Here is a 19,102-nt window from a genome sequence, read left to right on the forward strand (position 1 = left end):
ATCAATCCTGAGAGACAATGATGAGCTACCAGATCAATAATTCCTCAATATACAAAATCTAGTTGACTGTCTTCATCTCTGAAGGGTCTATTGACCCTGATAGAAAGACAATTGTACCACATTGGAGCTCCTGTTTCTGTGTTGCAATCTGTCCAAAGGTCAATCTAATCAGATCAGTGACATGATCATGAAATCTCAACATTCTACAGCAGGGATAGGGAATGTTGGTCCTGAAGGACCAGTGTCTCTGCAGAGTTTATCTTCAACCCACAAACACAACTGAACATGCTAATCAAGGTCTTAGGTCAGGTAGTGTCTGACGTAGTTCCAGAAGACCCACTTTCCTGCAGAGTTTCATTCTAACCTGCTTAAAGACACCTACCTGTAAGTTTTCAAACAAGCCTGAAGGACTCGGTTAGGTTGATCAGGTGTTTTTAATTAAGGTTAAAGCTAAAACGGTGCAAAGCGGCGGCCCTAGGAACTGAATTTGACTAATGTGTCTTAAGTATTTAGCCATGGGTGTTTTTTTTCAGTGTTGGAGCTGAACTATGCCAGACAGCGGCCCCCTAGATTGATGAAAACACATCTCAATGCCAGGTGTGAGCAGGCCTAAGGCCCCGTTTACACTAATGCGTTTTAGTTTGAAAACGCATAAGTTTTGCTATGGTTACGCCATTCGTCCACACTACGCCGGAGTGTTTGAACGCCGAAAACGGAGCGTTTTGGAAATGCTGGAGAGTCCGTTTTCATTCTGAAACGCTGCTGCTCCGTCTCAGTGTGGATGGGGGGAAAACTTGAGATATCTGAAAACGGAGGCGGGGCTGCTGAGATTCGCTACATGATTGGGGCTTTCGTGTCATTGCATATCCTTCCCTTATTCGTCAAGCCCCTATCACATGACTAAAACACATGGCTTTAACGCTACCGGCAGACAGCAGACCAGCCTTCACTGTAAACAACAACACGGACACAGAAATGGGAGCGTTGTTTGTACTATTGTCTATATTAGGCACAATTGTGCAGTTATTCATTTGTTACATTTAGTAACAACTCAACCTCGTTGTCTGTCCACAAAAATAACTCTCTTGCTTTCTTTGCCATCGCGTTCATTGTTCAAATGGCGTTTGTTGACTAACAATAACCAAATTTGCTCAGGGTGTTTTCAACATAGCAGTGCATATGTTACAGTTAAGTTTCTCTATCCATTTTATTTATTTTTTCCCAGAAAGGTGCCATTGAGATCTCTCAATGACTGAGGTCTCTTCTTCCAGGGAGTCCTGACCAAGATTACCATGCAGAAACAAGTTTCATGTCAAGGTAAGGTAGGGTAAGTTAAAACTTTATTGTCCCAGTTAGGGAAATTTGTCCTGGGCTCTTGCCCTCAGCTGCAGTCATCACAAACATGGAAAAACCAGTACAACATACAAAAAACAAGTAAGTATTTCGATTTTGAGGTGCATGCCTCTCTCCATATATACACATACATAAGCGTAAACAGATACTCTCAGTCTAAGCCACCACTATTATTTAATAGCTTAATGCTCATAGGATTAAGATAATTCTTATATCTGTTTAATCTACAGCAAGGTACTCTGATCCTTTTTCCCGAAGGTAACAACTTATACTCCTTGTGCAGAACATGTGATACGTCACAAACTATTTGTTTAGCACATCTTAATGCGTCCTGTTCATACATATCCTGCAGTGACATCAGCTCTGATACACCAATAATTTTCCAGGCAGTGTGAATCAAACAAACTACTTTCGTAAGTATCATGTCAAATCAGGTACTTTTAGGTAATTTTTTGCAAATCAACAGAATTTATTCATAAGATGCGGGGCTCTGTTTGGGTAGGGAATGAAGACAGGGCTGAAAGGCGTTAACAGCAGGTCAATCTCTCTCTGTCTCCTCCCTCTTCTGCTGTTATAAAGCTCCTGATTCTATACTGCTGTTGTGTTTTGTCCTGAACTGAACTGGTCATCATGTTTACGGCTCTCCTGAAGTTAGACTTGGCCTCTGTGGGCTTGACTCTGTTCCTAGGCTTGATTTTTCTGGTTGTGTTTGAGATCTTCAGGATTTATTCTAACAAATTCCGATTTCCACCTGGTCCAACACCTCTGCCTTTTGTAGGAAACCTACCACATTTATTGAAGAAACCAATGGAGTTCATAAGATCGGTAAGTCTTTGTCATTTTCTCCATTGTGGAGCTCTGCTGCTTCATTTGAAAACAAAATGCATTGAGCTCACTGTAAATGTTCTCTGAGCAGTTGTCTCAATATGGAGAAATGACCACTATGTATCTTGGAAGAAAGCCAGCGATAGTCCTCAATACATACCAGGTGGCTAAGGAAGCCCTGGTTCAGGAAGCTTTTGCTGGAAGACCACATCTGCCTATTATAGAGTGGATAACTAAGGGACTCGGTCAGTAACACTTTTCTTAATGAAGCTTCTAATAGAGGGTTAACACAGACGTGGAATAGAAGAACCATTTTAGATTCATGAATAAATCTAAATATCTTTTGCACATTGTTAAATCTTACACACAATAATAAGGCCTTTAGAGATATTAAAAGTTCTTCATGGAATCAAAATTACTAAAATCTACTTTTTAAGAGTGTAGAGTTGAGCAAAATGCAATCATATTGCTATGCTAAAGATGTGCATGTTTAAAGGTCTGTTTCTCTTTTTAAGGTATTGTGATGGTCACATTTAACCACTCCTGGAAGCAGCAGAGACGGTTTGCTCAGCACACACTCAGAAACTTTGGCCTGGGGAAGAAATCATTAGAAAGTCGCGTGTTAGAGGAAAGCCAATATCTGATTGCTGAAATGCTCAAAGATGAAGGTATGACATGTTTTGTTTAAGCACATGACAATGTGTGAGGCTCCAAGCAAGCTCATCTGTGCTTAAAAATGTCAAACAGAAGCCAAGAACCCTCTCTGAAACATTAATGACAAGAATATGTTGTAGAATATCAAAAGCTTCATGCTTATTTTAGCATATTACAATTTTCACAAAAATGCTCATTCTTGGAAAATCTTCTTTGTAGGCAGACCAATGAATCCCCAGCATGCCGTACAGAACGCCCTTTCCAACATTATCTGCTCCATTGTGTTTGGAGATCGCTTCGACTATAATAACAAACGCTTTGAATACCTTCTGAAAATCCTGAATGAAAGCATCATACTCACTGGATCAGCTGCAGGACAGGTATGATCAAACTCCCGATTTATGACTTTGTCTTTATTATGCAGTATATGCACTTTACACATTCATCCTCATGTAGTATTGTAACTTATTAATTTACCAGTGCCACTCCATTTAAAAATATTTATAGACCGAATTTAAATATCATGTGACCTACACTTTTGGTCTGCATTGCCATATATTGCATAGTATGTGTTAAGATTGTCTCTTTTTAGTTTTAAAAATTTTATTTTTATTTTTATTATTTTATTAATTTTATTTTTATTATTTTTATTTTTATTTTATTTAAAATTTTAAAATTGCCGTGTCCTTATCTTGTATTTAAAACACAAAATGGAAGATGATACGAGTACCATACTTACTTAATTTTTTGCGATTTTAAAAATGTGCTATTTGTAGAGACGAAAGTGCACTAACAATAATTACATTATAATACATTATTACTAGGGGTGTAACGATACACTCAGCTCACAATACAATGTGTATCACGATATAATGTTCACGATTCGATATGTATCACGATATTTGGAATAAAAATTAAAAATTAAACTGAAATGCAAATTTTATAAAAAAAAAAAATTTAATACCAAGTAAACTTTTTTTATGTATTTTTTTGTTTCAACTTGTTAAACTGAACCTACTTTAAGAAAATAAATTAAAGAGGCCTGTCTCTGGAAAATATAACAATTAAAATACTTCTTATAAAATATTATTAAAATGACAGAGACAAAATTAAGGAACAATTTAAGTAAAGGTGCAAAAAATAGCTTTCTATTCAATTGAATTTAACAGTAAGAGCTTAAGGCTTTGCTTGGTCACTTGCATTTTTTGTGTGTGCAAAAAAAAAAAAAAAAAAAAAAAATCCAAATTTCTAGGTAATCAGCAGTTCTATAAGATAATCCTGAACTTATGTGTATCATGTTGGCGTGCATTTTTGGGTACCTCTGTACTCAAAAGACTTCATGCTCGTCGTAATCATCACTCTAAAATGCGATATGATTATTTAAATAATGTGCACGCTTTCGGTTTCATTTCCACTGCTGTTCATACTTCCCACGCAGCTTTTAAACGACCACAAACTGAATGTTGTTTACTACTTTATTACCTGTTAGTCACAACCTGCAGGTTCTGTTCACTGAAGCAGATGCGCGCGCGTCTATCATAGTCCGCCCTCTGTAGTAACAGCTCAGTCAGCTCACGTCATGTGTGATTTTGCGGCCGCCAATACATCATTATATGAAGACAGAATGATATTTTAGGGTGAATTGTACCTTATAAATACAGTATGTGACTCTTTCAACACCATTAGGAGGTATTCATGTCGCTGTGCAAAGTATGTAATCACTGTGAAGACTTTAAAACTTAGGCTGTTTGACCCAGTATGCGTGTCAAAAAGCGGACGAGTCCAAAGCAATGACTTTACAACCGAAATGTTGCCAGACGTCTGATTTTGAGAGGATGGGCCATCCTCTATTTCAGCTCCACTCATCTTGGTCTGCTAACATTACTGCTGCTGCAATCTGATCTCACGTGCGACAGCAGGTGGAACGTAGCTCACGTGCAAACAGCTCAACTAATAAGAGAAAACGGACGTCATATCGTAATAAAATCGTCATAACGCCACGATGCATATTGTGACATTTTTGCCTTGCAATAAATCGTACAACGATAAATCGTTACACCCCTAATTATTACCTTATAATAATTACACAAATGCGGGTATAAAAATTCAAACATATGAAATACACCAGGCCTGTTATCTCATACTGCTTTATCTGTCTTAGATTTTCAACTTCGCCCCCATTATCAAGCATTTCCCTGGTCCACACCAGATGATCAATGAGAACGCCAATGAAGTATATAGTTTCGTTCGGCATGAAGTTGAAGAACACAGAAAAACTCTGGATCCAGGCAGTCCACGAGACTTCATCGATGGCTACCTGCTGGAAATCGAGAAAGTGAGATCATGAAAGAAGGCTTCTTCTCATAATAATTTAATTGTAGTTACTGTAAACTAACAGTTTTGTTCCATCTGAAACAGCAAAAGTCCAACAAAGACTCCACGTTTCATGAAGAAAACTTGATTACTACAACAGTCGACCTGTTTCTGGCTGGATCTGACAGCACATCATCCAGCATCAGATGGGGACTCCTCTTCTTGATTCAAAACCCAGATGTACAAGGTACTACATTTAAACATTAGCAGTAGATGAGGTTTATTTTAATTGCTGGATCCTGTCTATGTTTTCCACTTGAACTTGCTGAAATTGTACTTTAGGTTTCATCACAGTTTTCTGAATCTTTTATTTTGGAGACATGGTGACCTGCATCTAAATCATAGGTCTTACCGTACGTTCACATCGAAAGCGGCGAGAGCGTCCAAGGTCGCTCTGGCCGCCCTGGCGACATCAATAGCCCCTTTCACACATACAGACCTTTCCGGAAAATTGCCGGCAATTTTCCGGAAAGGTTGTATGTGTGAACAGGTCCTTTTTGAAAATACCGGTAAATTCGTTCTGGCTATTTTCCGGAAAGAGAAGTTGTAACATTACCGGCAATTTGCCGGAATGCTGTGCTGTGTGAATGCAGAAGGAAGATTCCCGTAATAAGCGCGTGCACGTCTAGAACGTGCTGACGTGAGACGTCTGCTTTAGCCAATCACAACAGTCAGACGCATTTACGTCCGCGCGGTTTGTGAGAATAAAAGCCTTTGAATATTTTTCCGGACACATTTAGCTGCTAGAAGTTAGTCAGATCACGTTTATATGTTCTTCTTAATGCCAACTGTGTAAATAATCATCGATGAGATGCTTATGATAAGCCGTTGTTTGTTTACCTTCAAGCTTTGCGTGCGCCTATAAGCGCCTGCACACGCACATATTATGAACATCTCGACATGCGAAAGTGATCCTGCGAAAGTTGTTCACAATATTGATCATTCACAGAGTTTGTAATTTAGTCAAATGTTTACAAATACAAGTGCAGCCGTTTAAAGCTCATTTGTGGTGAATGATGTCAGAATTTACCGGTATTTTGGAATGGATGTGTGAATGCTCTTTTCCGGAAAATTTCAGTAACGTCCTCGCCTGTGTGAACAGCGCTTTTTTGAATATACCGGTAAAGTCATTCCGGAAATTTTCCAGAAATTTACCGGTATCACTGTGTGAAAGGGGCTATAGTCTGCCTTGAGCACCGGCGGTGAGAGCGTCAAAACTGAGACACTGCTCGCTGCAGAGCCATTTGAGCAGAGCTGAGCTCCAGTGAGGGGAAGCATGAGCTATACTGTTTTGTACTTTCACATCACGTGAGATTCCCGCTGTTTTAAGATAAATTCATATAACATTAATGAACATCAGCAACTCGTCAGTAACCTATTTAATGCATGTTCCTGTAAGAAAACATTGTAAGTAATTGGAAATCCGGCGACCGCAATCATCAAACCCTTGGGAACAACTGTGGTCGGAACCAAAGTTCACAGGTCTGTGTTCTCTGAACTGCTATCAAGTGGTGGACGTCTTCATTCTGATTGCTTGCCGCAGAACTGCGTCATAGCTCACTACCATAAAGTTGACTTGATTTCAACTCTCCTCGACGTCCACACCGGCGAAGACGCGCCGCGCTGCTTTTCACCGCTGGCTCTCATTGAAAAAGAATGACTTTCGGCTACTTTGACGCTCTCGCCGTTTTCGGTGTGAACGTACGATTAAACTTAATTGCTGGAGGGCTGCAGCTCTGTACAGATTTGCTCCAACCTTAATCAAACACAGTTGGTCTAATAGTGTCTAGTAATCTCGAACACCTAGATTTCGTATTGCTTTAAAAAAAAAAAATTACTTCTAACTTTCAAGGCACTTCATATTCTTGCTCCTTAATATCTAACCGAAGTTCTCCATATTTTATTTCCCTTCTTGCACTCTTATGCTGTGTTCACACCAGACGAGGAATCACGCTATTCGTGCGTAAATAGCCGCATGAACATTTGAGTTTGCTCGCTTTATTCGCGGGCAAAATCCGGTTCATTTGTGCCTCAAATCAGCTTCATTCGCGTGTCAAAATCAATTAACACACATCATGGGCAGGATTTCTGTCTGCCCGGTGACTGTAGCTTAGTTGCTAAATAGCTAACATGGATTTTATTGAGAAAATAGCAGTGTTTATGTGCTTTATGAAGACTGAAAAACAGCGTTGATACATTTGGAGCAGTGTCTGAGTCCACTAGATCCCTTCAGAGGTCTGTGAGTTCATAAACTCCTCCAGAAACTGTACCTGGATGACAGAGGCTTTCTGCGGTGCTTCTGACTGAGGCCCCGTTTACACTAAGGCATTTTCGTTTTAAAACGCATAAGTTTTGCTATGGTTACGCCAACCATCTACACTACGCCGGAGTTTTCGAGCCCCAAAAACTGAGCATTTCGAAAACGTTGGAAAGGCCGTTTTCATTCTAATATGCTGCTGCTCCGTCTCAGTGTGGATGTGGGAAAACGGAGACATGTAAAAACGGAGGCAGGGCTGATCTGATTGGGGCTTTTCCTCAATATTAAGTAGCCTAACACACACAGTTCAGTCCTGCAACCTCTCCTTGTAAGGTCAGACTTCGCAAGTTTGATCAAGGCTGCAGTCTCCCCCTTCTCAGTTTGATATGGAAAACAGACTACAGAGGACCGAGGTAAATCTTCAAAGGGAACAGTGTACTTTATAACTTCATTCACATCACCCTGGCTACATTGTTTCACTTTCTCAACAATAAAATTAAAACATGATTTAAGGAACTGCCTATTTTCATTTTAATATTAGAAACTTAACAGACAGCAGAATTGTTGAGGCGTTGTACTGCATATATGAGCGTCATCTTCACTGTGTGGATATTTATAACAAAACGGAGCCGATAACAACTGCCTCCTTTCAATTTCAGTGAAAATACGAAACACACCCTCTCTTTTGCTGAATATCAGTTTTAATAATCGATAATGGCCATTATAAAAGTATAACATACAATAAGTTTATACATTATCGGAAATAAAGGCAAACAATCAGTCAATATACAGAATGTAGGCTACGTGGTTACATTAATCATTAACTTATCTTTGCGCTCAGCCAAAACACGTTACCTGAGAACAAGTAATAGATTGCAATGACCAAAGTCAGGGAATATTTCGCTAGATAAAGACAACAAGATGAATGAAATATCACGTTTAATAAATATAGTGAGATTAGATCCAGCGGGAGATGCTTGATGAGCAGTCCGACTAGCAGAGCTCTCATCTGGGTAGATAGGCTGCAGCGCTTGCCCGAGACTGTGTGTGTGGTCACGTGATGTGCGTTTTCAGTGTTTTGGTGTGGAGGGAGAGCTGTTCAGAAGCGCTAGTGTGGATGTGAATCGTTTACATTCTAAAACACTGTTTTAAAACTAAAACGCACTAGTGTAAATGGGGCCTGAGCCAAGCCCAGTTTGATGAACTGTTGTCGGTTTAGGCAGTAGGGTTTTCCCCTGGGACAGGCGACAACAGTCAAACGCGCATATCGCGCCATTTGTGCATACCACACAATCGCCACACCATTCACGTGTATCGTGCCGCAGGATGTCTATTCGTGCGTTTGCATCCACCTTACATGTAAATCTCTCGCGCTTGACACTCCTTCCACGTCTGGTGTGAACACAGCATTAGATCAGCCACCTCTTTCTCGCTGGTACCACCTCACACTCGATCTTTTAGCCCTATGGCTCCTCGACTATGGAACTCGCTTCCTTTGGATCTAAGGAGCAGTGATGGTCTTGAAACATTTAAATCTCGTCTAAAGACCTATCTTTTTAAGCAGGCTTTCCTTTAACAAATTATTTTATTATGTTTTTTTATCATATTATTTTATATCCGTGATGTGTGTTTATACTTGTTTGGTCAACGCTTGTTTGGTAATGTTTTAATATTTGTTTTAGCATGGCTGTTGATGCTTATTGTAAGGCGACCCCTCTAGAAAGGCGCCATTTACAAATAAAGTGAATTATTATTATCATTGATTAGTGGGATCAGCTGTGTTTAATTAGGGTTGGAGCAAAACTGTGCAGAGCTGCAGCCCTGCAGAAATTGAGTTTGAGACTTATGGTCTAAATAAAATGTTCCTTCTAGGTTAGGAGAACGTAATCAGAACATTCTCTTTTAGGTTCTATTTAAGTTCTTACAAAAACCCTTCCCTGTAACTTTTCGGAAAGTTTAGTTGTTGTCTACTAAAAAAAGGACCCACAGAGAAAGTTATTTAGTTCACAATAAAGCAACCAAATTATATCCATTTTGGAACTTTAGAAGCCCATTTGTATTTGCTGTGCTCTAAACTTTTTATCCAAAACATTTGTCGCACAACACAGAGCGATGTCATGAGGAGATTGTTCAGGTTCTGGGTTACGACCGTTTGCCCTGCATGGATGACCGTGACAGACTACCGTACACACTCGCCACTGTTCATGAGATTCAGCGATGTGGAAACATTGCACCTTTTGGGTTGTTTCATGAAACAGTTCAGCCCACAAAACTACGTGGATACAACATTCCTCAGGTAATAAATGGAGCTTGAGTGAAAGAAAGACATCTGCCCTGGCTTTTCATGTTTATATTGTTCATATCAAAACAAATCAATTGTCTTTGTTGAATTGGTCGGTTCAACTCGGCTAAATTTTCTTCATACAGGGAACTATAATCATGACAAACTACACAGCAATATTCAGCAATAAGGAGCACTGGAAGCATCCTGACACATTTAACCCAGAGAATTTCCTGGATGAGAACGGACAATTCAGCAAGCCGAAGTGTTTTATTGCGTTTGGAGTGGGTAAGTCACCTGTTTGTAAAATAAACTTTATCAGATTAAATAAATAAAATATTTTTAAGTTTCATTAGGTTTTAACAGATTTAAGTTATGTTTACCTGACAACGGTGTAGTCAAATATGGAAAAGCATGAAAATATTCACACACACCAGAACATTTTTAAAGCAATTTGTATTTACACATCAGCGAAAAACTGCCTAAAAGTGCTGTATTTTGTATGCCAGGCCAGTAGTTGGCGCTGTCACCTTGTTAGTAAACAGTGTAGGGAAAAGGCAATAGACCTTTTACGCACTTCCGCATTTTTCGAACGGAAATACGTCAATGTAGTGCATTAGAACTTCCTGTTATCATAGCGGCAGATACGAAAAATGGCAGAGTCAAAAAATAGCAGTTTCTGTTGTTCCAGGCTGTTCATCTTCTAACCAAAAACAGCCCTACCTTTTATTACATTCTTTTCCTGTGGATCCAAACCTGAAACCCAAATGGATACAGGCGATCTGAAGAGAGGAAGGGCATAGTTTTAATGTAAAACAGGTAGCACCTATGTCTGCAGCCGGCACTTCGCTCCGGATGATTACAGTGGTGGCTGCGTCGTTTGCCGCCTGAAGAGTGGTGTTGTCCCGAGCCTATTCCCTTGGAACAACTTTAAAACTCCTTTGAGAAGGGAGTCAGTATATGACAGAACCTACAAACGTCAGTCTAAACAGCTATGCTGTGAAGATAGCGACACGGTGGGTAAGGCAGCAAGGATGGATCAGGACTACGTGACACACCCACCTGCATTGAGGTAAAGTTGGTTTTATATTCACACATTCGTTCATTTAGAAGTCTCTATATTATTCACCATGTTACTTTGAATATTCGATCGAAATTACCATGCAAACATGACTTGAAAACAACATTAACACTGGTTATTTGACTGTGAACAATGCTGTACTTTGATAGTCATTGGCTGCTAATATGATTTCGCTATTTAGAGTTTGCAAATAATACTTTAAAGAAATTATATTGTTAAAGGGAAAGTCTGAATGTGCAAATATAAAACCAACTTTACCACGATCCCACCTGCAGTTAAGATTGTTCATAGTGTATTTAGTTAACGCTAGTCACCTGTGTGTACTGTTATGCATATCTACCTGAACAAATTAATGTTAATAATATAAGCTGTTCACGAAACTCAACTAATAAAATAAAATATATATTTTTTAATAATGAAACAATTTATTGCTGTGACATCTAGTAAATACACAAAGTTTTATCATACTAGCATGTGTGGAAGTATTTAAAACAAGTGTGTTACAACTGGCCCTGTGTTAGGTTCTGCCCCGCTCTCCCCTATTTTAATTGCATGTATTTAATTACTTATTTAATTAACTTTTCGGAAGACAACTCAGGCTCGCCGAAAACACTCTAGCTGCCTTTTCTCCGCCAAAAAATCATACCGGAACTGGGTTTACATGTTGTTGACGTACTTCCGGTTTTTGCGTAAAAGGTCTATAGAGTGGTGGAACTATGATGTCACCTTGTAGGCTAATCGGCTGCTAGCATAAAACAGCATTCCCTCGATAAATTCCCTATAGGATTTTCCCATAGGCTTTTCGAAGATTGCAAATAATAAGCTCTGTGTTCAAACACTGTTCATTATGCTTACACATTTTGTCCAGCTGGATGATCATTACACAAAAATACAACTTTCAGTATTTTTGGATCTTAAACGCAAACACAAGAACTTAAAAGCTAACATTAGGCTATAAACGGACTACAGTGCCCCAGTGAGATAATAAATCTCTCGGTTTATTATATTATAATCCACACTATATACTATAAACAAATAACAAAAACACATAGACCTACATGCATTTCGGATCATTTTTACATGAGAAATAAATTTGTTTTGCTCTACGGTTGTTGTAAATGTTTTAAAACTTTAGTATAAATGTGCCTACATTATTAGTATTATAACAGGACATGTTTAAATAAGTGTATCGCTCGGGTGCACACAGCCCGCTTACCTTAACAGACGACAGAAATGAGGCATGAGGAACAAGGCTATCAAATGCCTGCAAATCCCATCATGGATCGAGAACAACATTCAATGTTCTTTTTATGTCACGAAGTACAGCGAAAAGCAGCCCATACAGTCACATCTGCTTTACATTTAAGGGGGAGTGTAAATATTGCAGTTATATCAGAGTTGAATGCGTACAGATGACGAAAAAACGACAAGAAATCAACTGATCATGTTAAAATGACAGTTAATATTGTTGTATTTTTACCCATTTATTCACACATTTGTATTACTGAGGGCAGGAAAGAGACAGGCTGCACTGGTAAGCAGTGTCTTCATAATATTGCTTTATTAAAATAACCGATCAACAAATTAATCTGTCTCGATAGCCGTTAAAAATTAAGGCATTATCTTCACACGATATGAATTCCCAGTTATGAGTCAAATGAATGTGCATTGTTTTTTGTATTTAGACAATATAGCCCATTAATAAGGGTGTCACGATCCTCCAAATTATCAATTCGATTACATTTTCGATTCTAAAGGCACGATTCGATTTGATTTTCGATTATGAATAATTAATTAACTAATGACCAATTAATTATTTGTAGCCTACCGTTTAAACTACCTGACCTGGATGGTCTTTGTTTTACCCATAAACAAATCATACAGTAAATGAATAAAGGTAAGTTACACACATAATTACCACCTGTCAATCACTTTTTTCTGCGGGACTCGTGTATAGGTAGTGATCTGTGTCGTTATAATGGCGTCGGTAAAAAAGACGCACAACCAACAGGAACCAGCCAACAGTATCTGAGGTGTGCGCTAACTTGACTAAGTACAAGTGAGTGAAAGATTGAAGCAGTCCTCTGACTTCCTGGACCTGCTGTCACGAGCGGATGGCTGTGTATGCGTCTGTGTCTGTGTGGTCACGTGATGTGCATTTTCAGCGGTAGTGAGAAAGGAGAGCTGCTCAGAAATGCTACACGCCACTGTGGATGTCAAATCGTTGTCGTTCTAAAATGCCGAATTTCGCGAGCGGATATGCAACGGGGGCGGGCGGAGGATCGCGATGCCGGTGTTGTCAATCGGACGAACCGTACGTAATACGTGCATAGCAGAGCTTGCAAAACTGTGTTTTTTTTTTTTTGTCGACAACACAAACGTTGTCAACATAACTCACTGGAAATCCAAAATGCTTACACACCGGCGACTTCATTGAAAGAGGAGAGGGTTTAAGTTCTGTCGACGGGTCTCCTGCTTCTGCAGTTTAACAAGCACTTCAACAAGCCTGTTTTTTCCCGATTGGCAAGCCAAGCTGACGTGACATGGGGGCGTGGCAGCATCGACGATTCTATTTTTTGATTCGATAATCGAAATTGAGCATAAATTTCGATCAATTTCCATTAAAAATCGAAATCGTGACACCCCTTACCCATTAAGTATTAAAATATGAAGTATGTTTTCAAAAGCCAGTTGATATTCAAATAAATGCCATTTCATGGTAATTGAATCTGTTATGACTTGTTTAATGACGTTCAACATCCAATAAAGATTTATGTCAGCTTATTGATTTTTCTATTATTCCACGTTGATGTTTTTAATAAATAGACTATACCTCTTAGTTTTTCTTTTAGTGACTGCTCAAAATTAATGATAGTAATACAAGCAAGTGCACAGCATATATTGGTGACCTATTTTAAGTTTTTTTGAAGAATTTGACATTGCTCTTAAATAATTTTAAGAATAGGCTTGTGAATAAACACAAAGTTTAGTTTAATCTGTGAAATCCTGAGCTTTTACACTAGTTGGTTACAAAATCTCTGTTTAAATGACTATGAAATGAGTCATAGCTAGGCCCCCACGGGATCTGTGCACAGAATTCCGCAGATTTTTAGCCCATTCTGTTTATTTACTTGTGCAAATGTGTGTAAACTTATATTTATTCCATTTTTAAATTAATTACAGTAATATTATTGACTAATAATATGAAAATATTTATATGATTTATTTACAGTATAGTTTGTAAAGTAATATTTTCTGTCTTATAGTAGATATATTACATGAGCGACTTGCTTTGTTTACCAAATAAAGTGGATCTAACTGGATTTGCATTGTAAACATTAAATACAAGTTAAAAATGTATTAATTTTTATTTTATATGCTAATGTTTTAGTTATGATACTAACAAAATCAGGGGCGGACTGGCCATATGGACATAAGACATGCATATATATGTAACGGAGGCCAGCTAGTGAGTGCTGTGCAGGTAAACCTCACTCCTATGACCTCTAAAGGTGCTCTAGCGACAGTCACTAGGGGCCATGGTCATTAGCCTACTTGGTATAGAGCAAGCAACTCCAATGCGGAAGGTCGCCGGTTCGATCCCAGCTCAGAGTGGGTTGGGTGGCGTAGAGCGATGGGGTTACATATATATAGATAGATAGGTGTGTGTGTATATTTTTATGGAATTATTTTATTTCGTCTAACTGTGTTTCTAGAAAGATTTAAGTTTTTAAAATCTTGAATCTTCTCTGGGCAAATTACATTTGCAACACTCATCCTTTATAAATCCTCCTTCATGGAAGGGTTTCCTGTGCTGTGCGATTAGCTGAGCTACCTCATAACTAGCCAGCGTAGAATTTTCTTGCACTTTATTAGCATGAAAAAACTGCTGTTGTTGAGCTGATAGGGCAGCTGCTAATAGTTTTAGTTTTTGATCTCGTTCAGCACCAGTGTAAGAGCTGAAGGCCTGGGGACTCATGTACGAAGACTTGCGTGGAAATCTTACTAAAACATTGCGTACGCACAAAGCTGTAAATGTGCGTACGCAGAAAAAAATTCAGATGTATGAAACACTGCGTACGCCGAATCTCACGCATATTCTTTTGTACATCTGAATGAACGTGAAACTGAGCGCAACATGCACGAGCACAAAACCCCTCCCTGCCTCCTCCCCCGTATGAATATGCTAATGACTATGCTAATGGCAAAACCCAACGAAAAAGCAATGGCAAAAGCAAGCAAAAAGAGAAACTTTGAACAGAATGTGAATTGGAGGTGCTGCTTTCGGAGGAAGACCGGAGAAAAGCGGTGTTATTTGCAAGTTTGTTCTCCGGAATTAACAACAAAAGAAAAAAATAGAGTGGGAGAGTTTAGCTGATGCGGTTAACACAGTTGGGTCTGAACATCGCACTGAGTGCATTAAAAAAAGAAATAGTGTGGTTTATATCTGTAAAATGTTGCAGTATGCTTAACAGTCTCAGTGGCGCTACTCGTAAGACGAATGTGATCATGAATTGATACGTTCGAGCATGAACTCGGCTCGAATCCAGCGTCTGATGTGCTCATTCTTGTTTTTTCCCCCGCTACATATCAGATTTTGCCAACTATTTATCACGAAAAAAGACAAGTAGGAATCATCAATAAGTTCATATCAATAAGCATCATATTTTATTTGCACATTTATTGAATGGAAATGTTTCTGATTCACGCATGCAAATTCATCTTCAGATAGTGTCTTTATAGCACTGTGCGTGCGGTAGATCGCTCAGATTACATTGGGAAAACAGGCGACTGCTGCAAATTGTGCTTTAATGTTTAGCTGGTCAACTGTATGGTATGGAAACCTTATATACCTGCTGAACCCGTCTCATACAGCTGCCATTGCAAGGCTCAGACACTTTGTAGAGAGGAATTTAACACAACTGCCTCTAGGAGTCGCCAATGAAAATAAAACAGATACGCACAAAAAATGTGCGTACACCAGCCAGAAAGCTGCCGTGGAGCTGCGCACATTCCCACGTTCAGTTCATTGTTAGTAAATCCAAACGTGAGCGATTCTGAGCGTGAAACCTGGCGTACGCAAAGTTTTTGTGCGTACGCAGCGTTGATACATGAGGCCCCTGATGTTTTGTTTCATAATGTCTTTTAATATTATATTCCTTCATTACTGCAACTGATTCCTGGCAAATTAAACAGAAAGATTTCCTGCTGACCTCTGTTGAGAAATATTCTTTGCCCCAACGTGACTGAAACTTCCTGCAGTCACTGTTGATTTTCCTTTTTCTTGGTTGCGCCATGGCTCGCCAAAGTGTGATTATCAATTATGTTTCTTTCAGTTTGGTTGGTTCGTTTTACATCATAACAAGAACTTCTGCCTAATTGAAGGCATGTGATAGTGACACTCTGTGGTTATTTATTGAATTACATTCATTTTTGTATAGCGGGCCAGATTATATTAATATTTATAAAAAGCCGTAGTTTGGACACCCCTGCTGTACACTTACAGATTTAAGCCTTAGCTGGATATTTCACTTCACTTAGAGCTGTGTTACACACTACATGGAAGGTCATTTTCAAAAACCCATAATATGGGCTCTTTAAGCCTAATCCAAAAACACATTTGACACTAGTGTGTATTTGGAATTTGCAGTGTGTACTGTATTTGATCGCCACTGTTTGTTGTAATATTGGTGAGGTAAACCTACACTTGCTGAAAAAGCTTGAGTAACACTACTATGAACTGTCATTGCTGCATTTGTTTGTTCATGCTTGCCTTCAGCATGTACTGCTTATCTACAGAACTAACATATAATATGCAACACCCTTTTCAGAGATTCCCATAATGGAGTGTTTACACATAGCAATAATGAAGTGGCATGGTGGTATTTTCAAAAACTTGCACTTGGAATGAAAATTTCATGTTTTAGTTTCCATTGTTTTAGTCAAAACAAATAAAATAAAAAATTGTCGTATTAAATGCTCCCTCAAGCACAAGCTGGATTGATTTGTGTGTTTTTTTTTTCAGGCCCAAGGATCTGTCTGGGTGACACGCTGGCAAAGACAGCGCTCTTCCTGTTCATCACGTCTCTCCTACAGAGGATTCGTTTCTCTTTGCCACCTGATGCAAAGCCCATGGACATGGATGGAATCTTGAGTATAATCCGCTATCCTGAAACTTTTAGCATCATCTGCTGCAGTAGAGACACTAAAGAGTGACCCTAAACACATCACGTCATCACATATAGAAAAACAAACAACATTGTTGAGAGCATTTCAGCTCATCTAAATCATGCATAATTAACTGTTCTCAGGTCATTTTGATAATAAAGGTCACATGGGGAAGAAACTGATGAAATGAAGCTTTCTAAACATTGTCTCTTTCTCAGGTAACATATTCTAAGCTGTGTATAATTAATATTATGTTTTATAATTTCATGTTTTTTTTTTTCACGTCATACACTTATTTTCTGAGATGTAACCATTGCAAAATACCATTTCAATTGAATTACTTTTCATTCAACATTAATATTTAACTGCTCCATATTGGAATACAATATATTCATGTATAGCAAGGGTTCATTGTCCTGCATGAAAATAACAGACTAACTGGCCGATGAACACAAGGAAATTAAAATTTCTAAAGGAGCTTGTCATAAACATATGCAATCAAAGTGCCTGATGATCTCAATGTGTTTATTTTGATCAGCGTTCTTTTACAATCAATTAATCTTAAAAGGATAGTTCACACGATTATGAAAAAAATCTTACCATTTTGATGACGTAGGAGAAGCCACTGTGGGCCTTTTGTGTTGCAAACTTGACACATTTTGGCAAAAATCACTATTTTCATCTTGAAAAAGGTCATTCACATGAATCAAAGTTCTGTCACCTTTTTCATCATGGCAATTCTTTTCTGCAATTTGATATTTATTTCATTCCTTAGAACTCCCAAACACACACTGCATAGTCAGAATTGCATTGGTATGTGTGTACTGTGTACACATAATTATTGGACACCAAACTTGTCTCTTCCTTGTCACGATCAAAAGATTTCAATTAATACAACCAGTTACAACTGTGGCTGTTAACATATTTTAACCTTTTTTTTTCTTTCTTTTTTTAAGACAAAATTCAATTTTAAATGATTAAAAACTTAATTTCAACAACAGGTGGTTTTCTCAATGTGTTAATTTTTTTCATCCTCTGATTCTGAATATTCAAATAGTCATAAATCAACTAAATATTGTCATATCCTAACAAATCATAATTAATGGAAAGCTGGTCTTTTCAGCTATAAGATGATGTATGAATCTCAGTTTACAAAAACATACTCATGATTGGTTTTGTGGTCCATGAACACTAATGTAATTTTGTGTATATGTAATTTACTGTAATATAGTTTATTCTATTTTAATGTTGTATTTTTAAATCCATTTGAAAGTTACAGATGTATATAGATCATAAAATATTTCTGTAATTTTTTTTCCCTTGACATTAAAATTGCTTTTTGTTCTCCACATCAGTGATCTAAGAACAGATGAAAGGGTTAACTATTCAAACTCTCGCTGTCTCCTCCCTCTTCCTTTTGTCCATTGGATTATTGCAAAATTATGCAATTTGATGGCCACTCAGACATAATATGCAGGTCTATTGTGTGGCTATTGTGCCTCAGAGCATGAAGGTTGCTGGTTCTAGTCCCGGTTGTGCCAGTTGGCATTTCTGTGTGGAGTTTGCATGTTCTCCCCGTGTTGGCATGGGTTTCCTTCAGGTGCTCTGGTTTCTCCCACAGTACAAAGACATGTGGTACAGGTGAATTGGATGAACTAAATTGGCAGTAGTATGCATGGGAGTGAGTGTACTTGAGTGTACTTTCCCAGTACTTGATTGAGGCTGGAAGGGCATCCACTGCGTATAACATATGCTAGAGTAGTTGGTGGGTCATTCCATTGTGGCAACCCCTGATAAATCAGGTACAAAGCTGACATTTTTTTGGTCATGGAGCAGGTTGGACTGTGCCCAGTGGCTGTGGCCTTCGGGTTCTGATACAATGCCTTCTGTCTCTATAAGAAGGTGTGGCTGGGTCTTCACAGGTCATTCTTTAAATTCCACTCATCAATACTAGACCCTGAGGCAACGATGACCTACTAGTTCAAATCCCACCCTTATTCAACAAACAGAAGTCTTTCTTTACCTCCAGAGTGCCTATTGCCCCTGATAAAATGTTCTTCGTGACTACAAAGATGATCACGAGATCTCAACATTCTACAGCAGTAACGGG

At 38.5% G+C, this 19,102-nt stretch overlaps 1 protein-coding gene across 1 annotated transcript; it reads left to right on the forward strand.

The window, feature by feature from the left end:
* Positions 1-1,954: 1,954 nt before the first annotated feature.
* Positions 1,955-17,066, forward strand: cyp2aa9 (cytochrome P450, family 2, subfamily AA, polypeptide 9). The gene is given in 9 exon segments (NM_001079851.2): positions 1,955-2,178; positions 2,270-2,423; positions 2,694-2,846; positions 3,052-3,212; positions 4,994-5,167; positions 5,251-5,392; positions 9,571-9,758; positions 9,890-10,031; positions 16,850-17,066. Coding segments are annotated over 9 exon segments (1,500 nt in total). The 5' UTR covers positions 1,955-1,983; the 3' UTR covers positions 17,041-17,066.
* The last annotated feature ends 2,036 nt before the right edge of the window (positions 17,067-19,102 follow it).

This window comes from Danio rerio, chromosome 23 (assembly GCF_049306965.1).
Source record: "Danio rerio strain Tuebingen ecotype United States chromosome 23, GRCz12tu, whole genome shotgun sequence".
NCBI lineage: Eukaryota > Metazoa > Chordata > Actinopteri > Cypriniformes > Danionidae > Danio > Danio rerio.